We start from the raw sequence: 27,751 nt of genomic DNA, 5'->3' as shown, positions 1-27,751 counted from the left end.
AATAGTATTAAGGTAAGTGTTAATGTAGTACTGCCTATTACTTTCTGCATAGTTACTTGTTAACAACGGACCATTATTCTAATGTGTTACCGACTTTCCTTACATTTTTGTCACTGATGCTGTGTAAAGTAACAGCTGGATCAACCAGTGCTTTAACTTATTCTGTACTGTATGTATTTTGCACGTGCATCGTATCTTAACGCATGTCAGATGTTTATTTGTCAACTACCCATATGCTAATATACATAGATAGGACCCTAAAAGAAGGAACGTCATGTTGCACAGATGTTTTATAATTCTTTACAAAATTATATAAATGTCCTAAAGATACAACTGATCATAATCCCATCAAGAGATAAAAAATGTTTAATGGTTATTGGATATAAAACTCTGTTCTGTAAAGTAGGAAGTGATTTTTGTGATTTGTACCATTTAAAGGTCAACATGCCACGTGTAGTGTGTATTTTAAATACTTTCGTGAAGGCTATATACGCTTTTGTTGCCCTTGGGAATGTAAACAACCATGACTTTGCAAAAAAGAAACACTGATATCTTGTAATTTAAAAATATGACAGGCTTTTAATTGTTTTTTAATAGAAGTTTTAATTTTATGAATTTAAAGAATACAGAATAAATATCAGAATATTGTATTCAAATGCCAAGAATATATTATTTTCTCTAAAAAGTTAACAAATGCTACAAACCATAAAACTGTTTCTAAACCTCTCCAAAAGTGTGTTCATGCTCACAAAACATGTTTTTGTTTCGATTAAACACCAAAACATCTCTGCTGGTGGCAAGAAGTCGGCAGGATTTACAGTGTATGACATCATAGATCATACAGGGCATCCAGAACAGTGGCAATAGACCACGCCTGCGTTTTACAGCTGAAAGGGCAGTACTCTCCATTTTCATTGGTCAGCTCCGGTAAACCTTTCCAAGGTGATCTACATCAAAGAAAAATATTAAAATGACTGAAACACTTGTAGATGAATCTAAGCAATCTGCAAGAAATGCAAATAACTTTCTTTGTGTGTACTAATAAGCTTTACAACACCTTTCCAGATGGGCGTAAAGTCTCGACAGAACGTTCTTCACCAGGTACACGGTTTGGTTGTACGTTTCTGGGCCAATTTGTTTTGCAAAATAAAGTTTAGCTCGTAAGAAGTATCCGACTGGCCAAATCCATTCCTAAAAATGGAAACAAGTCAAATCAACCTCTAGCAAACTCTCACGTCCTAGACAATTTATAAAGAGATGAAATGAAAACATACAGGTCCTAGGTGATAATTGTATCCTTTTGCACAGTAGTAGTTGTCATTATCCAAGGCGTTGTCATAGAAACCGCAGTACACCATATCACTGTCAAACAAAATCCCAACATTACAAACTTTACCCATGCAATTGCACTTTTGTCTGGGCAGCAGCATTCTTTACACAGTGTAAAGATCCACTCAGGCTCACTTACTCTGGGTCAAGTGTTTTCATCCCCAAAGGACCCAGCAGCTTCTTTTCTGCGATCTTCAAAGCCGCCCAAGCTTTCTCCACCGTAAACAACTCCGGTGCCTGGTTAAACCCAGTCTTGCATGAGAGAATGACCCGAAACCCTCCACAGGACAGAACCTGTGATATTGTCAAGTGTCAGTCTGGACTCACCACAACCATGGCGATGGTGAAGTTGGGTCTGAGCTGGTAATCACACCAGGGGCTGGAGGCACCGTAACTGTCTTTGTAAATGCTTCTTTTGTGGACCAGGTCGGGGTGACGCTCATTCGGGTCCACAGGGTCATCGGACACGTAGAACATATTTTCAAAATTCTCCTGGATCTTTTGATTCCACTCTTTATAAGACAACGCCTGTTCTTTACCTAAAATAAACACATTGTAGAGGTCATTCTTGATCCTTGAAGCGTCGTCGTTTTAATAAATCATGACAGTCATGCTGATTCAGATATGACCACTTGTGCACCTGTCAATAAAATCCAAGTCTCATGAATGAATTAATGCATAGCGCTTTGTTGTGTATAAGTCTCGTCATTTAATGACGGGATTAAAGTTTGAATCAAGCATTCATTTCACTAGGATTTCAATCTTTGACATGGCCTTAGTCAATATTAAAGATACCAAGGTTATATTTTCATAGAATGTTTTTTACGTTGTGTAGGATGACTTTATGTAAAAAACAGTAAATCAGAAAAAATGACTTAAAGGAATAGTCCATCCAAAAATGAAAATTCAATGACATTATTAACCCAACCTCAAGTTGTTGAACCTGTCAAACCTGTGTAACTTTCGTTGCTCTGCTGAACACGAAGAACAATGTTGTGAAGAAGTACAGTTCTTGGGCACTGTTGACTTCCAGAGAAGGGAAAAACTACTTTGGTAGTCAATGGTGCCCCAGAACTGTTTAGTTTCCCACATTCTTTAAAATATCTTCTTTTGTGTTCAGCAGAACAAATCATTTTTTACAGTTTTGTGAGGGTGAGTAAATCATGACAGAATTTTCATTTTTGGATGAACTATTCCTTTAAGCTAACCAAGGTAGTGTCACGTTTTAATGTCACCCGAGTAAGATGACAGTGCAAAAAAAATGAAACATCATTATCTACACAACACCGAGCCATTTTTAGATGTCATCACATGTTTGGGTCATGCTTTAACATATTTGAATGACAATGAATGCGGAAACAGGGTAAAAGAATTAGGTCAGACGTACACGTGCACGTCGTCTGTCAATCACATACATCTGTGTCATTGTTATGCAAGACCACATGACGAGTTGTGGAAAGTGATAAAAATACAAATAAATAAGATAAATGATAATAAGTCAATAAAAAAATAAAATGCACTATGAAAGTAAAAACATGTTTAAAAACTCAGGACATACCATCTCTGTGTATGGTAATAGAGGAGTATGGGAAGTGACCGTTCTCATTCATCATCATAAGCCAGCGCACAGCTGACTTACTAAGACCCACGATCTCAACCGCAGATCCATCCCTGCACATAAACAAAACAATTCTACAGTCATACAGCTGACTGATGTCTCCAGGACTGGTTTATCCAGGCTCAACACCATCCATCCATAAGGTTTCACAAAGCATTCTTTTGTGCTAAATATAGATCAGCACTATTGCTGTTAAGTGGTTTTACATGACAGATATGTTAGTGAGAATAGCACCTGGGTGTGGCCGGGACACCTTTATTATGGGCTTTGTCTCTCTCTCCCATTTTGTCCATCCACGTCCCACAGTTGAAGCGATTTCCACCGTAAACGAAACCCGTCTCTGGATTTACTTGGACCTCCACGTTAAATCCTATGGGATTGGATGATGGTATGGCTTGAGAGGGACTATTGTGCAATACAAAAAGTGACATCTGCTGATGATCCAGACTATCTCACCTTCATCTCTCATGTTTTGGTCGATCTGTGGCCCGGCGTTTCTCTCTCTGAACTCTATTCCCTGTGCATGTCGCTGCATAGCTTCTTGAATGACCACATACAATGGCTGGTCGTGGTCCTGACAACATTTTAAAATAGTTCAAAAGTTTAAAACGGCAGTTTTGACTAAAGGACGTTTTTTATTGTAACAACCACTTACAAAATGCAAATTAGGGATCATCTTAATGAACGTGCATCTTGCATATTGTCGCTATCGCCATTTATTTTATCATTACTAGTCACCCTTCGTGTTTGTCGGTGGGTTTTGCAAATACTGAATCAATCAAAAGTATTAAAAAGAGCTTGTAAATTTTGACAACACAGTGTTAAATTATTGAAACAATGCAGTGTTTGCATTGTTAAGCTGCGAAAACATCGAGACGTTTTTATGGGGCTGAAAACGGCAGTCGCTGGCTTTTCAGGAAGTTGCTTGTTGCTTAGGCTACTATGATACTCTGAACGTGAAAAAAAAGAGCTGGCGCTGAACATGGGAAAAAACGGCAATTAAAAAGCGCGGTATAAACAATTTATCAGGCTTTTCTGTAAGTATGGTGATGACAATTAGATTTAAACTGTGATGAACCTGTAGTGTCCTCCTTCAGGCTAAAACTGTCGTAAACAATGACACAGCATATATTTCTGTCTGACATTCAATCCATGCCATTCCATGTCATCCACATGACTTTTTTTTAAATAAAAAATAAAAAAACAAGACAAAACAATTCCAATTGGGCAAGAAAAATAACTGTTCGGTATTCGGTAAAAATTAGCTAATGAGCGATAACAACCGGCTGCCTGTACATTATTATATGTCACAACATTTTTTGGGGTTTTATTGTTATGTGTATTTTTGTTTTATTACCAACTGGTGGTTGGTAATTGTCAGACCCTTGCGTCTAATGCTTCTTTAAATATACAAAATATTAAATAAAAATAATTTAAATAAACTTTTTTGTTATCTGTTAAAAAAACACACATAGCTGTGATGTTATTCAATATGATTATTTTACATTTAATTTGATTTGGTTGTTTAATGACCCTGTCGAATTGTTCTTTATGTTTACATTTTCTACCTTTAAAAAATATTGAACAGCTGGGGGCATGTTGTAGAAGGAGGTGGACATTTTTCTTACTAAAGATCATCTGACTGAACAAGCATTTTATTTTTCTAAGTCCTATTTTGCATGTGCGTGCTGTACTTACTGTGTGAATGTGCAATTAGTTGGCAACACCACCAACCCTGAATCAATAACTCTAAAACCCCTATTACATACATGTAGTAACTAATACTTTGTCAGTTAAGTACACCGTAAGTCTTTGGGGTCTTTAAGTTATAAACTTTGGAAAATATTGTTGTAAGGAAAATCTTTACATAAAGAAAACATCGCCTACGCCTCTACTCTTTAGACTGAACCATGTATGATGTGTAACAGTGAACTGTATTGTACAGTATAAGTATCATGCTGTAACCACGTGATCATGTTTTTTTCCTCACCACTGTCCCAGGTGGCTGTGCCTCACAATCATCTGTGGGATATATACGTGACACGGGGCATGTTAGAATGTCTTTACCATCTGGCACCATGCTGCAGTAGTCCTGGATACACTGAAGCCACCACCACACCGCATCACGGCAATTATACCGTGCTGCCACGCCCTGACCCAGCAGGTTGGGGATCAGACCGTGGCGCATCGTGCCAGCAAAGGCCAGGATGATGTTTCTGTCAAAACACAGCAGATTAAGACTCATGTAGATATCAGTGTGAACAGAACCCAATGCATTAGAAAACCAGACGCTCACCTGGCCTCAACATGTCTCCCTGTTAAAAGCATGAGACCACGCAGAGCTATAAAAGTGTCTCGCCCCCAGCAGCGGAAGATCCCGGTGGAGAAATGAGGCAGACCTACATGTGAAAAGAAAACACTTGTAAAATAAATACAAATGAACTTGTTTGGTAGAGTCCTCTCTCTTCCGAAGAAACTGAAGTCTGATCATATCAGTTTGTGAGAAATGTTTGATAATTTCATTTCTGATCTTGTGATGTAAAGTATATTTATATACATTTATAAATGTATTTATTTGATCATTTCTATGAGGTCAGGTGCTATTGTGATGATGTAATGAACTTCCTTCCAATAGAACCATTACTGTTAAAGGGATACTCCACCCAAACTAAAAATTCATTAATAGTGATTAATAGTTTGCTTTCCTAGATTTTTCAAACTATCTCATTTTGTGTTCAACAGAACAACAGCAAAAAAGATCCAATACATTTTCCTACTATGGTAGTCATTGGTACCCCAGAAATGTCAGTTGCTAACATTCTTCCAAATATCTTCATTGGAACAAAGAAATTTATGCAGGTTTGAAACAACTGTAAATCAATCATCTTAAATATATTTTCTGTAAGTATGGTGACGACAATTAGATTTAAACTGTGATGAACCTGTAGTGTCCTCCTTCAGGCTAAAACTGCCGTAAACAATGACACAGCATATATTTCTGTCTGACATTCAATTCATGCCATTCCATGTCATCCACACGACTGTGAAACTAAATGAAGACATAAAAATCACCTCTAAATAATAGTGATTTATAAGAAATCCTAATCTAAATTTGGGCGCAACTTCATAACTTCTATAACAACCTTCACCGTAATATCTGACATTGTAAAAGTGGACAGAACATGTACTGGACAGTATATGTATACAGTATAGCTGAGATAAAAAATAAAAAGTTGCACTTCAAGTTTAGGGCACACCTATTTTTAAAGCAAATACATAAGGTTAAATATGGTTTTCATGTCCCATCGACAAACAGCTTTTCCCCTTGTTTTAAGCAACATCAAAAAAACACAAGACAAAACATCAATTGGGCAAGAAAAATAACTGAACAGAACTGAAGATATAGTCCTGGAGAACATGTTTTAAAATGTTTACATCTAAAGTAAAGTGATGTTGTTTTAGGACCTTTAAACAGATTTTTGGCAGTGCTGGTTTCAACTTCGTAAACGTCAAAGTTAGGTTTATTGTGGGTAGGAGAAACTATACAGAATTAATAAATGCTGGGTTGTTTTAATCCATGATAGTGTCAAGTACTGTATAGACATTTACAGGTTCATTTAAATCAATAGTTGGGATTCTCAATATTTTACCCAACAATCCCAGCCTTTTAAGAATGTAGGTATAATTTTCTATTCATCAGTTAAAAAGAAATATATATTTAATCTATATATAAAAGATTTGTCCATAGTTAAGGTTTACACTACATGCGAAATGCAATAAACCTTACATCAAATCCAATAAGAAAACACTGCTGTCTTTGCTGTCCTTACAAAACCTATCCAAATATGCTGTTTTTCAGGAAATGGAAAAAACCCTGTACGTTTTAAATGAATAAATACTGTGTTGTCAAAGTTGAAAAGCACTTTTTCATACTTGGTTAGATATTTGCTAAACCCAGTGACAAACATAAAAGGTGACTAATAAAGATGATTTATGACAAAAAATAAAAATCACAAAATATGGAGATACAAGGTTTCAAAAGGACAGCAGCGATATTCTTAGGATGCATGTGTGTGTGGGCGTGCGTGTGCGTGTCTGACCTGCAGCAATAGAAACACAACACTGTTCCTCTTTATTGGTTACAGCATTTAGACGAACCGTGACGTCTTCAAGTTCAGAAGACAGGGAGGGCAGGGCTGGCACACGACCCACCCCGCACATCTGAACCGAACCCAGAGCCAACAGCTTGACCAGAGTCGAGCCGTTCTGAACAAAGCTGCCGTTTAAAAAGAACACACTTTCGATCAATACTTCCCTCAAACACCAGATGTTATCTCACTGTTAAAAAAGATCTAACCTGGACATCTGTTTGAATACAGCGTCTATAGCTGTGGCATAGGCCCCAAAGATGATGGCATCGAAATAACGTGGCACTAGATATCGTGGAATATGCTTGAGGTATGTAAATATGGAGATGAACCATTTTCCCACCTTTAAAAATTAGTAAAGGAAATTAAAAGCCATAGACAAATTATTTGGGGACCTTCACAAATATAGTGCAACAGAGAACATGATCGAGATTTAAACAAACTGCTAGCCACAAATATGATAATAATACGAGCGAAATATGATACAAATAAACAATAATAATGTGACACTTACCTTGGCCAGCACTATAAAAAAAACTAAATTGATGTATTAAAGTCTTTACCTCCCGCAAAGCTCCACTTTTTTTCATCAATCGAGTGCTCACATAATCGATCATCCAATCATCTTGTCTGAGATTTTCACAGAAAGGATGTCCGAGGTCGTTTTTGGGACGAATCTCAGACAACACAGACACTAGACCTGTGAGAAACAAACACACGATCGCATGACCAGTGACTCACAGTAACCAATGTGATTTGAGTAATGGAGTTATTTTATACCTTGTAGGCCACCGTACTTCAGAGGCATCCAGGATGGGATATTGTAGCAGCCACTTCCATCTTCCTGTTCCTCAGCCTCACAGCGGAACAATAACACATTCAGCTCAGCCAAAGTCAGCTTGGACATTAAACTGTCACAAAAAATAAAATCAGGCCTTAGTAACTGAACCGACACATTATGACCCTGTTTACACTTCAGCTAAATTTGATGTGATTGATCACTGAGCTACAAGAACCTCCTACTTTTGCATTTCTTTTGCTTTATCAGTATGAGGTAACACCCCGACGTCTTCTCTGGCTTAAAATGTTTGTTTTTATCATACTTTTTCTAGAGAAGGAAAAACTTTTCATTTTTGAAAAAGACATTTTTCACCACCTGTAATTGTTTCCATGTGAAAATAATGACCAAAATCAACATTTTTATCCAGGACCCTATAGTTCAATAGAACTTGACTTTGGATAAAAACATCTACCACGAACATCGATGTAAATGAAATATTTTCCATTAAAATCCAAAAGCAACCATTTATGACCAGACGTAACTCTCACCTGGCTAAAGGTCACCCCAGGACTAAGCAGCACTCACTACAGACATATTTTAAAAGGTGTGGATTGTACAAATTGAAAGATGACTCACAACTCCAGTGCAATTTTTAAGATGCCCGGAACATTACTGTCAGACAAACTGCCGGATTTATAGATCCGGTTAAACTGAGACAGTTGAGTCCGCAGGAAGCCGACCATGTTCTGAGAGTTTGGATCGAGACTCACCCTGTGGGATCAAGCATATGTACAGTGTAAATACATTATTGTATATAAAAACAGCCTTTGTTTCTGAAGTACTTTTATATATTGATAGGGCCTTAAAAATACCCACTGTGCTTACAAATCTAGAAAATGTGTGAGCATCTAAAAAAGACAGCTACGTAATCACAGCTCAGTATTATATACAGCTGTATTAAATGTCATATATAGATTTCACTGGGCGTGAGTAAGTGCTTTTCACCTGAATACAATAACACTACCGGGGGTGAGCTTTTCAAACAAAATCTCTTCGACAAACTCGTTGCGGCCCTTTGTGGTCGCCATTCCGCATCTGACGATTCCGCTATCCTTTAACTATGAGGGAAAACAAAGGCAACATCTAAAGCTATCAAACTCTCAGCACACAAACAATTATCCACAATTTTCACACAACCGGTTTGCTCCGTACAGAAAACGAATATCCCGCCCTGTCCTTCAGCTCGGGATGGGTGTAGAGCAGCTACTAGTTGTAGTATCGTGTTACCTGTAAGTGTTGGCGGATCTCAACCGTGTACTTCTGGATGCCATTGATGAACTTCTCTTCTTGCACAAATGACTCAGCGTTTCTCTCCACCGTTCTCGCCTCTAAAACCACCTCCTCGATGTGACCTGGACGACAGGTAACGTGACATGAGAGTTTGATGTGAAGAGCGAACAAGAGCTCTGAACTGTTGTGTCTGTACCTGGAATGTACAGGGGGGCCAGATGTTCTCTGTACTGGTGTGTTTCAGGGTTTTTAAAGGCCGTACGAGACACACACACGACAGACTGATGTGTGCTCGGGCAGTGCCGGGTTACAGCCACGGTGTCTTCATCTAGTTGATCTACATAAACCTGTTACACACAAAATCAACACAAAAGCACACAATTGCAAGATACATTTATTCGTTCTTGTTATATGAAGTCAAAGGTATTTTATTATTGTCATCAATAGCATGCCGTGCTATATGTGGCACAGCTTGTTTTGAACCCCGGGAGGATGTGACATCACATAAAAATCTCTGCTAAATAACTAAATTGCAGTTCATCTGTATTTGAACATTCTCAAAAAACTCCTGCTGTTGAAGATTGTGGCGTTCATCTAATGTATGCGATGTCTGTTCTGAATAGACATTACTCTGACCTGAGTGAAGCTCTTCTCTGCCAGATTTTGGTGAAGTTTGTTGAGTGCCAGTTTTCCAGCCATTATACCGGTTTGCAGGTTCACCTCATCCACAGAGGAGGACGACACGTTAGGGTTCCACTTGGGGTAAAAACGCTCCTCTTTTACTACTGAAATCTGAAAAAAAGGAAGCAGTTTAAGGTTTGACTTGTTAGCAGCCTCTGCTGGTGGATATTGAAACTACATCCTTTTGTCACTGCAAAAAGTTTCATAAATTCCATTGCAAATTTTGCAATGCATTTGGACTTTCTTGTAACATTTCCATCACACATCTATCTTTATATTAAAGAGATAGTTCTGCCCAAAATGAAAATTCTGTCATTATTTATTCACCCTCTTATTATCTCAAACCTGTATGACTGTCTTTCTTCCGAAGAACACAAATTGTTTTTTTTTTTGAAGAATGTTGGTACCCATTCACTTCTATTGTCAATGGGTACCGCTGTTGCTTGGTTACCAACATTCTTCAAAATATCTTCTTTTATGTTCTGCAGAAGAAAGAAAGAAAGAAAGAAAGAAAGAAAGAAAGAAAGAAAGAAAGAAAGAAAGAAAGAAAGAAAGAAAGAAAGAAAGAAAGAAAGAAAGAAAGAGAAAGTAACAGAACGGCTTTTGTTCATACACAAACAGTGCCGAATAATCTGAGGCAGGGCTCTGGATGTGTAATACTAGATAGATGTTTTGTAAGGGGTGTGTAATAATTGATGTGTTGAATGAACAAAGGTCCTTTGTGCTTAAATAATCTGTGTCTTATTAAAATATTTAAAAAACAAACACTGTTTCATAAACAGGTACTTTAATACAAAACCCCTCCTTGCTTAGTTATTGACTTATTGGGCAGTTTCAGACATAGGCGATGTCACCACACACATTTTTCCTTACCTGATGAGGCACGAGCTCATCGTATCCTCTAGTGCTGCCTGTGGCACAGCAGGCCATAGAGACCATAGCAGAACTGGGTAAAGCATCATATACCGAACGTACCTAAAAGACACAAGAGTTTCACCAAAATTAAAGACTTTCATTAAAAAAAGTACAATGAATGATAACTCATTCATTCTTTCTCTATTAACTCTATTATTTTATAATATAATAAATAACTCATAAAATGTCTAAGCTGCTCATACAGTACAAATAAATAGTGGCCATTGCTATCCCTAGTTCCCATTCACTTTGATTATATGAAAAGTCATGTTGTTTTGAGAAAGGAGGTTGAACCATCCCTTTAAGATTGAAACAGAACGTGTTTGGAAGATCCTGTCCTTTTTTGCAGACCTGTATGGGACATTCATTGTCATGGGTAACATCCAGAAACATGGCGTGAGCGATAGACGGGACTAAAGGTCTGAGGTTCGGCTGTACGAAAGACCCCACAGGTTCACCTCCGAAGCGAAACACCAGCCGCCCCTCCTCATGGCTGTCACCGGCACTCATGGCCTCTGACAATGAGAGAACAAATAATCAGCCTCATCCTACAAAATAATATTTATAACGCTTAAATAACTAACAAGCATCAAATCTTCTTTCTCATGACCAAATGTTTTGTGTTCCACAACAAAAGAAAAGAAAAAACATTTGATCGGTGTAAGAGTACCAGAGATTTTTTTGAGCAAACCAATCCTTTAATTCTACAATTTGTTAGACTTCCCAAAACTTTTACCAATTTTTACACTTTCGTTACCTCTCTTACGCATCTTACCTCGGATAAGGGAGGTAATGCCAAGCTTAGTGACAAAGACATTGTCCAGCTCCTCGCTGCCCGTGAAGAGCTCAGCCACAACATACAGATCAGGCCTGCGTTCACGAGCAACCGCCAACATATACTGCCAGACAGAACCCAGCACATAGCACACAGACAGACAGATGAATAAAGAGAGGCAGACACAGAGAGAGAGAGAGAGAGAGAGAGAGAGAGAGAGAGAGAGAGAGAGAGAGAGAGAGAGAGAGAGAGAGAGAGAGAGAGAGAGAGAGATAGAAGATGAATAGATAGATAGATGATAGATAGATAGATAGATAGAAGATAGATAGATAGATAGATAGATAGATAGATAGATAGATAGATAGATAGATAGATAGATAGATAGATAGATAGATAGATAGATAGATAGATAGAGACAGACATGGAAGGAGAGTTAGTGAGACAGACAGGCAGAGAGTTAAAAAGAAAGAGACAAACACACAGAGATAGTTATAAAGTTAAATTCATCAGACAGACAGGCATAGAGAGTTTAAAAGTTAGACAGACAGACAGACAGATAAGCACGCTCAGACCGAAGGTTGACATACAGTGAGCCGTTATATGATTAGAGCAGGTTTTCAGTAATGAAGTAATTGCGTTACGTGTTATGTGTGTGCATATCATAGGCAGGTGAGCAAAGTAAAGGGTTTTATGAAAAGCAATGAAAGAGAGAGAGAGGGAGAGAGATAGAGAAACAAATTTAGTGTGAAGAACAGACATGTGTCTCCTGTAGTACCTCTTATGAGACTGCTTATCCCCAGTCGATTAACAAACACATTATCAAGCTCTTCACTTCCTGTAAAGAGTTCTGCTATCACATACAGATTGGGTCTGACCGCTCTGGCTGCAGCTAACATGGCCTATAGACACAACATACAACACCCAACAGGACACAAGAGCAAGGGAAGGTGTCTCAAGGTTATGAAGTACAGACGGTTTCATCTGGCCCAAAGTCAACCTCCGGTATTTTAGATTTTATTTATCTTAATATTAAGTCATATTAATAGTATATATTAATTGTATTAAAATGAATTGAAACTACTTAAGTTATTGATGCTTTGCGGAGGTCTACTGGAAGTTAAGTCATGGGCCACATAACGTTTGTTTATGTTGTTACTGCTGAAAGCGTCCATATGTGTATTCCCTAGCAGTGCTTTTGCATGTTGGTTTCAAACACCCAGTTTTGATCAATTCTGCCTTTCAAACTATAGCATACATTAATCCAAGGGTCAACTATATAAAGAGGGAAGATTTTAGCATTTCTACATGGGAAAAAACAGCAGAAATGTTCCATAGATTTTTGCAGCCAATACGTTAATATATCTACCCTGAAAAATATAGAAATATAAATGACAGTGTGACAACCCAAAAATGTGTACATTTAAAATGACATCATTTAAAAACTCATATAATGCCATTTAAATACAGTGTATCAGTGGAAATGTAACAGCGTACCTCAGCCACATGAATGGGTGTGGAGTGGCAATTATCCAGACGCACACCGGAGAAATGTTTGGCTGTGATCTCCGTGTATTTCTTCATGTGAGCCCACAAGTACGGACAGTCCTCGGGTTTGTCACCATAGCGAAGTTTAACGCTGTCATCCCAGCAAACAAGTTCTCTTCTGATATACACATTAGACCCTTACAGACAGATAAATCCAGCATTAACAAAAAACCTCTGCATTGATGTGCTTCTGCTAAAAAGACCATTTAAGCTGGTCACTGTGTGTTTTGAATGTTGGTGTTGAAGCGGTTTCAGATCAGCATACACCCATCTGGACACATGCGCAAATTGACACTGGTCTAGGCGATGACCTCACCTGGCTCTGCGAAGTTCTTGAGGGGGTCGTCTCCCATGACCCATCCATTATGAGCGATCAAATGACAAGCTTCATTCGGATTTTGCAGTAGCTGTTTTTCCTGCTCCATGGACATGTCTTCAAATGGGAAGGTAAAATATCTGAATGATTAAAACAATGAAACAAGAGCGATCTGTACACTTCATCAGTGCATTAAACGATGTACCAAAAAACAACAGTAGCCCGAACGATGTCATTATTCTGACCTTGTCACCAAAGGGTTTGCTATGGTGACGGGTCCAAGTTGCGGACCGTGGGTGGCAAGTCGGTCATAGCGAACTGTTCCTACTATACAATTTATAGCCTGCAGGGAAACGAGTATAAAGAGATTTAAAATAAGACAAATACGACAAATACAAATAAGAAATGCGTACTCTAAATATACTGTGGGTCGATATGGATAAAAGCATCTGGCAAATGTAATCCCATAATTCCTTGCGCAAACCTGTCACTCACCTATCATAGAAAATGAATTGGCTCATCTTTGTGAAGTGAGAACTTACATGTAGGATAAAGCTTACATGTACCAACCTTTTCGTGATGGCTGTGCATTTCTTCATAGCACTCCACATTCAGTTCTTCTAGTCTCTTTTTAAACCAATCACAACTCTCTTGGATGGATGAGGGGCCATTACTGTTGGGTTTGTCAACAAAAAACAGTTCCACTATTAAACAAATGTTTAAGATCCATCATTAAAGGGACAGTCCACCCAAAAATGAAAACTGTCTTTATTTACTCTCTGTCAAGTTGTTCCAAATCTGTATACATTTCTTTGTTCTGATGAACAGAGAGAAATATATTTAGAAAAATGCTTGTAACCAAACAGTTTTGGCCACCTTTGACCACCATAGTAGCATTTTTCCAACTATCAACAAATAAGAACAAAGAAATTTATACAGATTTAGAACAACCCTAGGGAGAGTATAAATGACGGCAGAATTTTTCATTTTTGGGTGAACTGTTCCTTTAAGGACATCAGAAAGTGAACTCACGTGTGTCTGCCATAGATCTCCAGGGCGAGTTGCATGTCTATGGTGCTGCTAAAGCGTCTGTACTGGGAACCTTGTACGATTTTTAATTTTGGCTTTTTTTCCAATTCGGGCCCCACTGGTTTGTCACCTACAAAGGCCAAACACACCAAAGCAAAACTTAGATCTGACACTAAAACATAACATACAGCCACTGAAAAAATAAGAGATCTTTTTTCGGATATAAGAATTACTATTTATAGGTATGTGTTTAGGTCAAATGACTTTGACTAACAATATTTCTCCCAAATTTCAAATAAAAATATTGTTTCTATTTTCATTTGCAGAAAATGAAAACTGGAAAAACAGGCCAAAATGACAGAAAAGATGCTCTGTATTTTACAGCAAAGAAAACAAGTACATAATCACTTTGAAGTAATACAACAGTAATATTTGTAGGCCTACATGTATTTAGGAAACGTTCAAAAAAATATTTTTATGTGATAACCTCAAGTTTTCAAGTTTGTCATGCTGTCAGTCTTTCGCATTGCTGTTGGATGGCTGTTGGATCACTCCTGAGGTTTGATTTCGTTGAAATTCAAAGGCACCAAACTAGAATGGCCAAAATACATCTAGAAATGCTGATTAAATGAACATTTGGAATGGTCTCTTAATTTTTTCCGTGGCTGTATTGTATGAGAGAAGATCTCAAAAGATTTAGACGCCAGCAGATCACTCACCAGACTGAAGAATCTTTCTAAACTGCTCCACGGTTTTCTCAACATTCACCTGTAAAAACTCCCACAGTTTCAGCTGGGTGAAAACCTCCGTCCATAAGAGCCCTTGAAGCATCTGAAAGCCAAGCCAAAGTACACAGTCAAGGTTTGTGACCACCAGTCTTTAGTCTTTCAGACCATGTACACTCACTGTAATGTGCTTCTCATTCTCGATAAGAGCTGGCACACCGCCGTCGCTATATTTTCCATCTGCTACGGCACAGCTGAAGTGCCACAGGGCTCTGTCCAGAAACCAGGCTGGCTTCAGATGAGGAGAGTTTACCAGGTTATAACCGCACTCCGGATGGAGCCTGATCCACTTACTGTTAACAGCTAACCAAGGAAACAAGGGTTTTATCGGTATAGACGGAGAATTTATATCGGTTTCTTCTGCAGAGCAGTTTGCACACCAAAACAATTTTCACTTTGACACCCTAATGATACTGTGAATGGATGCTATTGCAGATGGTGCCGATAAGGTCAAAAGAGTTCTTTTGGTTGATAGATTGTTCCAATGACATCCAGAACACACAGCAGAGGGCAATGTGAAACATTAGTATGTCACACTAATCTCTGCAGTGGCACTAAAAGGTCAAACATCTCAACCATTGTCCCAAAGATGTGACCAGCTCACTCCGATCACAGCTATCGATGTATAAATAGCCGCTTGTTTATTGGTCTGCTTGAGCGCAGCGTACCAGAGGTTATACTGTCAGAGCTTTAACTTACCACTTTAAGACACATTTGTAGCCACCGAAATCATGACTTTATTTAGTTGTGCCTTGTACTTGTTGAGTATGTACCTGTGTGGTTGTATACCACATCTGTGATGCAAATCAAGTTCCACTCCTTATTGAGTTTCTCTGTCAGGTTGCCCACGTCCGTCCAGGTGTAGTTCTTGCCAGATGGGGAGAAATCTGGGTTCAGTTCTAGTTGATCGGCTATGGAGTAGCAGGATCGTGATACGCCGAGTTTCTGCAGTGGTGTGAAGTGGATCATATTGTAACCTGCATATAAAAAAGTCAATGAAGAATAGACAGATGGTAAATAAATAATCATTACCAGCTAATTATTCATAAGAAAAAGTATGTCTCAATAAAAAGGATATCATTAACTGGCCAAATGTTGTGCTTGTTAAATAAAAATCTCCTCCCTTGTGCATGCTTGCTATCTGAACATTGAGATTTAGAGATTCAGACCAGTTTCCTTGGCAACTCTGAGTCTATCCAGCCATTCGTCCAGCGGGCCCAGACACTTGGCCAGGTAGGTCTGAACTGTGATGCAATCCAGAGGCAGGATGTTCCTCTCATGGCCAACCCGCAACACTGGATCCACCACAATGTAGCCACCGCCGGTCCTTTCCTCATTCCTGCACAACAGAATTATGTCTCATTCTACAGCAATGAGATAGAGAAGTAACGTTCCATTACAATAAAGGCCGCTCACCCACACCCAAAATAATACTGATAAGATCCCGCTATCTCCATGTCCAGTTTGCAATACTTGTCCGAGTCATCTTCTCTTCCACTGGGGTTAATCCACTCCAGCAGACAGAAGCTGGAGCTGTTGAACTTCTTGCCTGGTGCTGGGTAGTTGGTGTGGACATGCACATTCTTCCCCTGCAAGGTTGGGCCCAAACGAAACTGAAGCTCGTAGCCTATAGGTGTATTGAAACATAAGACACATATGGGTAATGTCCTTGGTGCATTAAAAACAATTATATGTAAAGTAATAAATATCATCTGAGATGAATACTATACTAAAAACAATTGTTTCCCCAAAAAAACCCACTGCGTTTGGAACCATAGTCAAACATCCACGCCACATTCCCTGCGGAACGTCAACATCGCCGCCATATTGGACCGGGCACGTCATGCAAATAAACATTCAGTGGTTTACGATCTATACAGTCAATTTATTGAAAATTGTATGTGAAACAAGTGGTTGTCTCGTCAAATAATATTAAAAATACTTTAATTAAAAGCGCAACTAATATCGCTTCCGATTTCAAAATTACATTAAGGTCATGTGACAAAGCGCTTGTCACGTGACATCAATTGTTATCGTACTTATTCAAAAACCTATTATTAAAAACTAGGCAGAGAGCAATGCAGTCTATTGCCCAGTTTTAAATATAGCCACAATCTGACCTTCAGATACAATAACGTGTATATTTATATCTAGGCTATATTGTAAATCCTGTAAAAACACTCGCGCGCTATATACAGTCAAAACGGATGTCATTGCAGAGACAAAGTCTTGAGTACGTTAGCAGTTACGTTACTCTCTCACAGACAAAAAGACTTGGAGGAATCAGAGGTAGAAAAAAACAATACAATTGTAGTTATGATGACGAATTCAGCAATGATTACTGTAAGTGCAGTAAAAACAGCATTGCAATACACAGCTGATCACTAGGATTAAATTTTAGGATAAGACCTACCTTGCTCCAGGCGGAACAAAGTGCGCTCCACTCGCTCCATGTCATTGAGGAGTAGCACTCTGGTCTGTTTGACACCTAACATATTAGCGGTCCTTTTTTTGGGATGCCCTTTAAACACGGAGGTTGCCTCTGGATCCACTAGAGCGCGGGCTGCCAAAACACCGAACAACGTGAACAATCCGTTGGCAGGACATATAGACTACATGGCTATTCACACGTTTGCATATAGATCTGACCTAGTGACATAACCTAAAGCAATGCCTACAGAAACAAACGAGATATAAATAAGCAAAATTGCAAAAAAATAAGCATTTAAGAAGAAATATGCATTTGCAGTAAAAATTGAATAATTATCAAATTATTTGTTGACCCTTTATTCATTCAATTGCACACTATTGTACACCTTTGCAAACGTAAAAAAGTATGATTATTTAATGAGTAACATTTACTCCTAATTTAATTAAATATTTGAATTTAAAATGTAATGTATTGCATCATAAAACACACTGTAAACTGTAAAATATTACAGAAAATACATTGTAATTATCAAAATTAATTATTTACAGATGAGATATACTCAGAGATATTGACATAAAACCTGCAAAGGCTGACTGACAAATGAGGACTCTTATTGTTTTTATATGATAGTATAAGTACTTTCATTGATATTATTATAAAATCAATAAGGTGTCAAAATGGAAAAAAGTTTCATTACCAGCAGCATTTGATGGCCTCCTCACCCTGAAGTGTCACCCTATATTGACCGCAGAGCAGACCTTATGTGTCTAATAAGGTCATGCATATGGGGTGACATGACCTTTCAGTGACCCTAAATATAGCTAGTACCAGTATCATTTTAAGACTGGGAAAACCAAGGGAACAAGTTTCATCCATGTAACAAGACTGTATATATATTGTTTACAATGACACCTTTTATGTCACTTCAGTTTTTATATGCTAGACCTTGATCATGAGTGTTAAGGTTCGCAGGCCCCCTGGCACAACCTGGCACTAAGGGCTTGCATTTTTAAGACCAGTCTGTCCACCCCCTAGTTAGTATCAACTGATACTAATACATTATTACATTAAGCGAATTGATCTCGTTTGAAACGATTTCATATTTTTCCATTTTGATCTGTGAGAGTGAAATTAAAATAAATATTGTTGTGAAGCATGTATTTATTTTAAGTGTTCTTTTATTTTAAGTGTTCTCACCATAAAAATATACATATACATTTTATCTGGCAGTAAAAGCTAAATAAATAGCAACATTATCTGTTGTGTTTTGTCATTTTTACTGACGCTTGGCTTTTCCAACAACCCGGTGGGCGTGTCTCAAAGCACGACGTAACACATAAATGTATCCAATCACACGCCTCCCTGAATAAGGACTACCCACAACTCGACGCGTGCCTCGCAAGGCATGCATCATTGTGCCTTTTTATATGGTTGTAATTTATTTTAGATGAATGGAGGTAAGCGTTTGCACTTATTTTATGATTCCGTCAGCAGTTTATTTTGCGTGCCTGTCCGTTTGTCATGTTTTATATACTTATATTTTTATACCACTTGCCATGCGCAGACACGCTCAACCAGGAAGTGGTTAATGCTGCTATCGATTTAAAGACGAATACCTATGATATCTGATAAACTTTGATATTTTACCTTCTGTGTCTTGCACCTTTAATATAAATCTGTACCCATTAGTCCAACGAATGAGATTAAGCGTTTGTTCATTGAGCAAGGAAGGCAGAAAATGACCTTGACCAACATAGTCCATATTTCATTAACCAAAGCAGCCAAATCTGTCAACAAGACATGAACTTGAATGTCTGCATTTATTGCTTATGCATTGACAACTATAAACAGCTGTACTGAAGTACAGTCCGGCTTCATTGGGTGTTAAATCTATGGCGATCATCTTCCGGAGTGAGTACAGTATGTCTCCCTTCTTATCTTTAAATGCAGGCTTCTGTGCAGAGACTGATTAGACAACTGAGAAAAAAACATCAGTTGAACAAATGTGTTTTTCATAACGTTTAGGTTTAGCCCATTAAATAGCACTACCAAAAAAGTTGCTGAAAAACAATATAAACCTTAAAAGAAATGTAATTTTTATAATCGGAATTGTACTGGTTTAAATGGAAACTTTGTGGGTCTCTACTGGTAATGTGTTCTATTGGCGGGATGTTATCTGGTGGAAACCAAAAATCCTACTGGAATAAAGCACAAAATTACCCTGCTGAAAAAAGCAATAGAAACCATTAAATATGTTATAGTGGTTTTATTGGTTTTAAAGGGATTTGTACTGGCTTTAATTGAAACTGTAATGGTTCATACTGGTATGTGATGGATTCTATTGGTGGGATGTGTGAATCCTATTTGAATAATGCCCACTACGAAAAATAATCTTGTAATGGTTTTAATGGAAAAGCTAATGGTTCATAATGGTATGTAATGGAAACCATTAGAATTTCTGTAATGGTTTCTGTTGGGCTGCGATTGTTTTTTTCAGCAGGGTACATAAAGGAATTTTATGATGTTTTTAATGGTAAACAGCCAATGGTTCATAATGGTATTTGTATTGCGGCAACCATTAGAATTGTTATTGTATGTCCGAGATATGAAACGCCTTGAAACCATCAATACAGTAATAGACAATATTTTCATAATTTCTATTTGCTTTATATAGTATTTTTCTGTTCATTTTAGGTTCTCATGAAGGCCAGGATTGTACTGGTGCTGACTGCTTTGTGTATAAAGACAGTCGCTGGTTACCCCAGTGGAAAAGTGACGGAGTCTTGCGAGGACATGACACCAAACCACGGTCATGATCCCAGCACCTTAGATCCTCCATACACCATCACAGCAGACAAACTCCAATTCAGCACAGGAGATGAAATCAAAGGTATGAAGTTATCGGAGGCTTTTTGTGACTTGTTACAGTATTGAAAAGGACATGCAGTATATGATGGGTATGCGTATTTTTACACTTACAGTGACATTACGCGCAGACTCTTCAGGGTCCAAAGCATACTTCAAAGGATTTCTCCTAGAAGCGAGGAATGCAGGGAATCTCAACGAAGCAGTGGGATCGTTTCAATTAGTTGATCCCACCATATCTCAGCTTCTTCAGTGCAACGATAAGGATGTTAGTAATCGTGTTATTAATTAGGAACCAAATGGATGTTAAATGAAAGACTACTTTGTTTTCTTTGTTCAATTTTCTTCGCACAGTCCATTGATTCCATTTTCTGTATTCAAAGGGTTCTGCTGTGAGTCACACCGATAAACATCATAAGACCGAAGTGCAGGTGGTCTGGATTGCCCCAGAAGACCCTCCCTCCAGTGTGCGGTTTCTGTACGTTTCCCAATACGTAATATTATGCACATGATGATGCCAATCAAGTTTATGAATTGGGGTTTGTTTGGTTTTAGGGTAACTGTCCTTCGAAGGTACAGTGAGTTTTGGGTGAAGATTCCAGGTCCGGTGGTGACTCGGTATGGTGTAGATCCACCCCCAGCGGAAACTACCATCGGAGGTTCCAGTGATGCCAAAACTACCACAGCTTCCTCCATGCTGTCCCGTTCGGTAAGCTTGTGTTCCATTTACATTTATGTGTTGACTTTTAGTGGATATGCCATTTTTAATAACGTTATAAAATGTGTAAAGTAATAATTAAAAACATCGTATAAAATATATTTTCTCCTCTCTTTAGTTCACATCTGAGGGATGTGGAAGCAGCAAGTCGTGTCTGAGAGATCCAGATGGCTGTAACCCACAAAATGACACATCATGTCACTTCCTGTCCTTCAGGAAAGAGGAAACTAGCATCATGTTTGAGCTCAGTGGACCCGCAGAGGGATACGTGTCTTTCGCCTTATCTCTGGACAAATGGATGGTAATCCGCATTGTGTCTTTATATTTCATGTGCTCGTCCATTCATTCATTCATGTGACTGCTTATAGCCAAACTGACATTTTAAACTCTGATTCATCGTGAAATAATATTTTCCTGTAGAATGACTAATGGCAGCAAATGTGTATTTTAGGGGAACGATGATGTGTATCTGTGTATGAGAGCCACAAACCGGGTTGACATCAAGGCTGCGTTTGTTTCTGGACGAACACATCCAGAAATCTCTTCGGAGGTATACCAATATTTTGAATCCCAGATCTTTTGTTTTCCAAAAGAAATGCTTACTAGCTACAGTATATAACCTTAATGCTCGGATTCCCTTCTAGAACGCTCTAAAAGATAAAGCGTGGAGACTGTCAGATGGAATGATTCAGTGTAGCTTCCGGAGAGACATAATCCCATCTGACAATCAAAAACGGTTCCCGCTTGACCAACCCTACTACCTTTTCATGGCACACGGTCGAGCTGAAGATGGTTAGAGTGTGTTTTTATTTGTTTAGTTAAATAAAAAGAATTTGATCATAAATACTTTTATATTTTAGTGTTCAGTAGTGTTAATGATTATATTAATTCTCTCTCTCTTTGTCTAGGCCAAACCCATCGTCATGACCGACAACCCTTAATTTCATCCAATCAGAAGGAGCTCACAGGAGACCCAGAGGATCTGACTGGTTCTCGTTCGCCTCTACTCCTCAAATACCACGGTAAAACTTACTGATACAGCAGCAGTTTAAATACTAATAATATTTGAAGAGTTTCATTTTGAATGATTTTTGAATCAGGAAATTGAAATTATTCAGAGGAGAATTTTCTCACTGAAGATTATCTACAGTAAGCATGCGATACTTTCACAAAATACAAAAGTGCACCAACAATAAGGTGACTGTCCGCGAAAGAAAAAAACTAGTGTCACAAAAATGTCTATCCTCCGTGAAATCTAGTTTGAAAAATACAAATGAAACCTCATCAACATCAAGTGGGTCACTTATTTCTGTTTTTTATCAAAGTGCACATTGTCACTGTCTGTATTTGTCTACAGGTGCCTTCATGTTGATCGCTTGGATTTCAACGGTCAGCGCTGGCGTCATCATTGCACGTTATTTCAAACCCGATTGGCCCGAAAGTAATATTTTGGGGCAGAAAGTCTGGTTTCAGGTATGAGCTTGTTCGCTTAAGAGGACTTGTACGTTTTCAAATGTGAACGATTTTCTTTGTTTCCACAGTTACACAGAGGACTGATGACCCTTACTGTTCTGCTCACCCTTGTTGGTTTTGTTTTGCCTTTTATGTACAGAGGAGGATGGAGCAAGGTAAGACACACGCGCACACATGTAGGCCTATGTGTGAGTAATTCTCATCTTTTAACACTGCATGTGTCTTATTTTCGCCCTCATCACGCACCTCTGACTGTTTAACAGCGCTGCCAAATGTGTCAGAACCACATGCCGCTTATTCAGAAAGACTGAAAAACCCCAGAAGGGAGAGGAAATATCGCTGTATATGTTCGGTCTGGCTATAAGCAGTATTCATTAGAAGCCATCCACCATGTGGTGTCATTTTGGCCCATCTTTGAAAAACACGCCCCCCTTTTCTCCGGGGATTAATTAATGTGTCTTATTAAATTTGCGAGATCCGATTTATTTGTGCTAGAATTATGGACACATGTATCCATCCATGAGCATGAGGGGCGCTTTTATGACTCACCAGGGGCATCTGTGGCATTTTTCTCGCCAAGTTTTCGTCAGAGAGCGTCTGTCATTATCTTTGTATAACCGGCAGATGTCGCCCCTTCCATGGCAACAGTGTGTCATCAAACCCACCTCCACAACCTAGTACCTAAGGAGCCTTGGGATGCTTGAAGACTGTTTGCTGTTTTCTTTGTTTTTACCCAAGTTTGAAAATCTTTAGAAATTCTGTTTTGTATTGGGTTTTTTTAACAGGAATATAAAGTATATAATGATTATAATGGGAATTATATTGGATTCAATGGAAACTGTGGTCTCTGTGGGTGTCTACTGGTTTTGTGTTGGGTTCTGTTGGTGGGATATTGACTGGTAGATGAGAACCAACAGAAAACCATTAAATCCTACTGGAATAAAACCCACTACATAAGGAAGTTTGTAATGGTTTATTTTAGTTTTAATGGTAAATAGCTCAAAATGGTATTTGTGATGAAAACTATTAAAATGTCTATTGTTTTTCAGAAGGATTATATATCCTCAGTTGACTATACAGTATATATTCAGTTGATCTGTGTTTTTGTAATGTCCACAGCGGGCAGGTTTACATCCCTATCTTGGCTGTGTTGTCATGGCGCTCGCTGTTATCCAACCCGTTATGGCACTTTTCAGACCCGCGCCAGACGCCTCCAGGTAAAAGCTGGAAAAGATGTTCGGAATGGAATACTTAAATACTGTTTACTGCACACTGTACTGTACACTGATTTAAAACGGCATGTGAAACAATTTATATAAAAGGTTGTTTTAGTTAAATCATTTTGATTGGATAAAAATAATTGCTAATTACAATTGTAATGATTATATAGAATTAATTGCGTTATTATTTTGATGAAAAAATGTTTTCATTTTCAAAACTTTCTTTTCTGATGGTTTGTAATGTAACCTGCCCTCAGGAGATACATCTTCAACTGGATGCATTTTGGAACGGGCACATTAGCACAAATCGTGTCTGGTAAGAAAGTTGTGAATGGTCAACAATTAACACACAAAAAACACAGTGGCTTATTAAAGAGAATGTCAATATATTTTGAAAAAAAATCTAGTTTTTATTATTATAACAGTATGTATGTGCTTATAGCTTATTGCCTTTCAGTATTGTTCAAATGATTTACAATACCAGTCAAAAGTTTGGAAACGCTTGACTGAAATATTTTTAATAATCGTAAAAATCTTTTGGTCTCTGCCATAACTCATCTAATTGACGTAACTGATCAGTGTGTGCGTTTCCTGGTTTAGTTATCACCGTCTTTCTTGGCATCCATCAGCAAGCTCTGCTTCTACCCGCTCCCTGGTCCACAGGACTCCTGGGGTTCAGTGTAGTCTGGTTTGTGCTGGCAGATTTAGTTCTGGAGGTCCACAGAAGAGGCTTTTTACCGATAGGTCAGTGACGTTATGTTCTCGGGATACAGGTGCTGTCAGAATAAGTGTTGTTCTATGGCACTGATTGTTCCTGTTTGCAGGAAATAAGTTGTGTGGTATAAATCCATTAAATTGTCAAATTATTTTTTGTACTACATTAGTAGCTGAGGTGTCATGTTGAATGCTAATCAGTTTTAAATGCCACAACCTTTGAGGGCAAAAATGAAGAGCAATACGGAGGAAAGGCATGTTATCTGTTTATGCTTTTGTATGTCTAACCTCTAAATAAAAAACAAAATCAGTCTAAGCTGGTTGGACTGGTTTTAGCTGGTCCTCCCAGCATGGCCAACTGGTGTTCAGCTAGTTTTACCTGGTGCTGGAAAACCAGCTACTAGAAAACCAGCCAGTTTTCTGTTTTAGCTGGGGTTTTTTTCAGAATTGTGAAAATACTTGTTGGTTTTACAAAATTGTTTGGTGACCATATCTGCAATATCTCAATGTAAAAGCTTGTTTCTTGTATGTTTTTCAGGGAAATATTTCAAAAATGTTAAAATCTACACAGAACACATAAATTCTGAGGACAAGGAGATAATAATGTTTGTTCCTGATGAGAACGAGAGTTTACGTGCGGTAAGTGGCGTTTGTGTTTATTATCTATGTAAAGTTGTACACTTGCATAACCATTGTGCTTTTGTGTGTTTACAGGAGTCTTGTTTTAAAAACATTATTCTGGCTGTGTATCTCTGTGGAAATCTGGGATTTCTGATGGTTTTGCTTTGGACCATCATTTCAGTATGACACTGTCAGCGGTAGTTTAATCTCTGAAACCTCTGAAATTTTGACCTATTGTACCAATTAAATTAAGTTAAGCCTTAATGATGTCGTACGATTTGAGGTAGCCAATCAAAGTCCTCTATTTGAAATTAAGTTTCATGATTCATGTAGAAATACAAAAAGAAAACGTTATTTCGTAATTTTCTATTGATTATGATTAGTTTTTGTATGTTTAGCAGATGACTTTATATTATGTATATTGTAAAGAAATGTTTTTGATAACAGCTGATCGGCTTTTTAACATTTATAAAATCACACGTAGTCTTTTTTTATTTGACAGCAGTGATGTTTAGTGATTGTTGAGTTGTGATCTGTGTAGCTGGTGACACTACATGCCTTTTTCCAAAGTTTTGCATCATATCCTTGATGTCTGGATGAATGTGTGTGTCTGGTGTTTTTGTATTTAACCACAGTGACATCAGATAAACATACACAACCACAGAGAAATGTGTCAGTATTTAGTTCAGATGAAGTGGACCAGCTTTTTGCGCTGTAATAAGAATTTTAAATAATAAATTGTAATAAAATGAAAATAGTAGTTGTGCTGTGGACTAATTTAAATGCATATCTTATAATATCTTGCCATTACCTGCAATATGGAGACAATCTGGTGAAGTGTCTTTCGTGTAAATGTTTTCATATAAACAGACGTTAACCTTTAAATTGACATTTTATTTCTGCATTATATTTTGAACACTGAATGGTATAGGCAAAGCAAATATTTCTCTTGAGACAGACTCACATGGATTCCAACATTAGCAAGCAATAGTCATGTTTTATAAGCATGGCGGTATGACGATAATATACACTTTATATGAAGGGGAGAAACAAATGACAGAGTAATAGATTCTTGGTAATATGTTATTAAATAGTAGACGGTACACCATCATCATTCTTAAGCTTTTCATACTCCGTCTAAATGAAATGTTATGTTAAATGTTAAATTTTCATTTCAATCATTCCTATGACAATCATAGCCAACTGTGTGATAAAAGAAAAAAGAAATTACCCAGTGCGGTTTCATTACAAAATATTCCAAATTGATTCTGTGCTATTCAACAAAATAGATTCATCGCGTGTACATTTTTCTTAAACACCCTGTAATACTGCTTTAAAATCTCATATAATTTAGGGATGTACAAACATTGCTTTACAAGAAAATACAATACGTTCTCCTCACCTGTGTAGACAAAACACTAAAAATGTGGTTTACAAATCTCAAGACACCTCATCAAAGAGGAATCACGAATATAGATGAAACGTTACATTCAAAGAACATTTAGGCATCTTGGTCTATACAGGATTATTCTGGATCAATAACAGAGTAACGCAAGCAGCAGTAGCAAGTGTGTATATGCAGTCACGAGAAACGAACATGAGTTTGAGCGTTGAAAATCTCTTACATAAAACAGCTGTAAATTGACCAACAGTTTCCATCTTGCTTTCTTTACTCGTTGTTTGCGAACTCCCCCGCCTCCCAGCGCAAAGCCATGGCACTTTTACGTCTGCCCCCCGCATAGGGCTCAGTAAACTAGAGGAGATATTAACAATGAAATTATGCTTTAGTTCAAATAATATACAAGATATAGGTTCAAATAAAAAATAAAACTTGTTTGTTTATATATGAAGACATTTGCAACACAAACACATATACATATTTAGAAAATATATGATATATCAATATATTAAATCAATAATTCAAATGATATATCAATGTTGATTAATTTTTATATTTTGTATCTTTCTTAAATATATGCATGTGTATGTTTTTATAAATACAAAATTAATATGCACACTACACAGACAAATAGTATGTAAACTTTTATTCTGGATGTGATTAATCACGAGTAATCATTTGACAGCCCTAATACACACACACACACACACACACACACACATATTATATAGTTATATATACTGTATATATATTTTTTTTTTTTGGAAGTGGACTTACTCGATGGTCACATGACAAAGCTGAACGATCCATTCTGCATGTTTTCATTGGCGATGAAGGGGATGATTTGCATTTCATTGGCACGTCATCTGAAATGACATATGATCATGGATCACATTTTCTCTTCTCTGACAACATTCCATCATATTTAATGTTTCGCAGCCTCAATGCAAATGATCTTAACCCAATAAAACTCAACACTTGCTGAAGATGATTTCTTGCCTGTGGTTGCAAAGTTACAACTTGCATTCTTTGCACTTTTTCTACATTTCCCCGAATTTAATTACCGACAAGGACATTGAGTTAGAACTCTGAAAACTG

The 27,751-nt window shown here is 37.7% G+C and overlaps 3 protein-coding genes across 8 annotated transcripts in view; 1 reads left to right on the top strand and 2 right to left on the bottom strand.

Annotated features, from left to right (window-relative positions):
* Positions 1-328: 328 nt before the first annotated feature.
* LOC130546868 (glycogen debranching enzyme-like) lies at positions 329-18,383 on the bottom strand. Of its 2 annotated transcripts, none has more exons than XM_057322369.1 (34): positions 18,341-18,383; positions 17,626-17,775; positions 16,629-16,839; positions 16,382-16,551; positions 15,986-16,189; positions 15,334-15,515; positions 15,147-15,258; positions 14,431-14,557; positions 13,969-14,071; positions 13,644-13,741; positions 13,399-13,538; positions 13,032-13,219; positions 11,538-11,661; positions 11,114-11,277; positions 10,721-10,822; positions 9,803-9,958; positions 9,363-9,513; positions 9,164-9,288; positions 8,882-8,994; positions 8,513-8,647; positions 7,876-8,006; positions 7,659-7,795; positions 7,305-7,438; positions 7,048-7,223; positions 5,244-5,346; positions 4,938-5,163; positions 3,404-3,521; positions 3,182-3,317; positions 2,888-3,000; positions 1,657-1,868; positions 1,469-1,566; positions 1,275-1,362; positions 1,058-1,191; positions 329-947 (listed from the first exon to the last, which is right to left on the bottom strand). In XM_057322369.1, exons 2-34 carry the CDS (start codon positions 17,705-17,707, stop codon positions 830-832), a joined length of 4,611 nt encoding a protein of 1,536 aa, XP_057178352.1. In that variant the 5' UTR covers positions 17,708-17,775; positions 18,341-18,383; the 3' UTR covers positions 329-829. The 2 variants fall into 2 exon arrangements, with proteins under 2 accessions (XP_057178352.1, XP_057178350.1); XM_057322367.1 differs by lacking the exon at positions 11,538-11,661 and adding an exon at positions 12,313-12,436 and having other exon boundaries at positions 330-947.
* A 613-nt stretch (positions 18,384-18,996) lies between these two features.
* On the top strand, positions 18,997-26,582 carry frrs1b (ferric-chelate reductase 1b). 2 transcript variants are annotated; one of them, XM_057322375.1, is made up of 16 exons: positions 18,997-19,100; positions 20,338-20,533; positions 20,625-20,776; positions 20,892-20,986; positions 21,064-21,217; positions 21,345-21,527; positions 21,678-21,776; positions 21,871-22,018; positions 22,135-22,248; positions 22,584-22,699; positions 22,768-22,854; positions 23,819-23,916; positions 24,177-24,235; positions 24,520-24,663; positions 25,172-25,272; positions 25,348-26,582. In XM_057322375.1, exons 1-16 carry the CDS (start codon positions 19,095-19,097, stop codon positions 25,438-25,440), a joined length of 1,845 nt encoding a protein of 614 aa, XP_057178358.1. In that variant the 5' UTR covers positions 18,997-19,094; the 3' UTR covers positions 25,441-26,582. The 2 variants fall into 2 exon arrangements, with proteins under 2 accessions (XP_057178358.1, XP_057178359.1); XM_057322376.1 differs by lacking the exon at positions 18,997-19,100 and adding an exon at positions 19,131-19,554.
* Positions 26,145-27,751, bottom strand: part of palmdb (palmdelphin b) — a 24,712-nt gene continuing 23,105 nt past the window's right edge. For 3 of the 4 annotated variants that reach the window (XM_057322371.1, XM_057322370.1, XM_057322372.1), the window contains 2 exons: positions 27,431-27,519; positions 26,145-27,007 (listed from right to left, as the gene is read on the bottom strand). In XM_057322371.1, the coding sequence (XP_057178354.1) occupies positions 26,924-27,007; positions 27,431-27,519 (173 nt within the window). In that variant the 3' untranslated portion in view covers positions 26,145-26,923. The remainder of the gene's footprint in view (positions 27,008-27,430; positions 27,520-27,751) is intronic. The other variant, XM_057322373.1, reaches the window with a different exon arrangement.

The sequence above is a fragment of the Triplophysa rosa genome, linkage group LG23, assembly GCF_024868665.1.
Source record: "Triplophysa rosa linkage group LG23, Trosa_1v2, whole genome shotgun sequence".
Lineage (NCBI taxonomy): Eukaryota > Metazoa > Chordata > Actinopteri > Cypriniformes > Nemacheilidae > Triplophysa > Triplophysa rosa.
Note: the sequence above shows the minus strand (reverse complement) of the source record. Positions and strands in the feature narration are given on the sequence as shown.

Bases quoted from the DNA above. Each gene is read 5' to 3' on its own strand.
- LOC130546868 (XM_057322369.1), bottom strand. From the start codon at position 17,707: ATGTTAGGTGTCAAACAGACCAGAGTGCTACTCCTCAATGACATGGAG. The intron at 15,516-15,985 runs GTACATACTCAA...TTCCTTGGTTAG, and splicing joins TGTGGTATACAACCACACAG to CTGTTAACAGTAAGTGGATC. The intron at 1,567-1,656 runs GTGAGTCCAGAC...GGGTTTAACCAG, and splicing joins TCACCATCGCCATGGTTGTG to GCACCGGAGTTGTTTACGGT.
- frrs1b (XM_057322375.1), top strand. The intron at 22,700-22,767 runs GTATGAGCTTGT...TTGTTTCCACAG, and splicing joins GGCAGAAAGTCTGGTTTCAG to TTACACAGAGGACTGATGAC. The intron at 24,664-25,171 runs GTCAGTGACGTT...TATGTTTTTCAG, and splicing joins AAGAGGCTTTTTACCGATAG to GGAAATATTTCAAAAATGTT.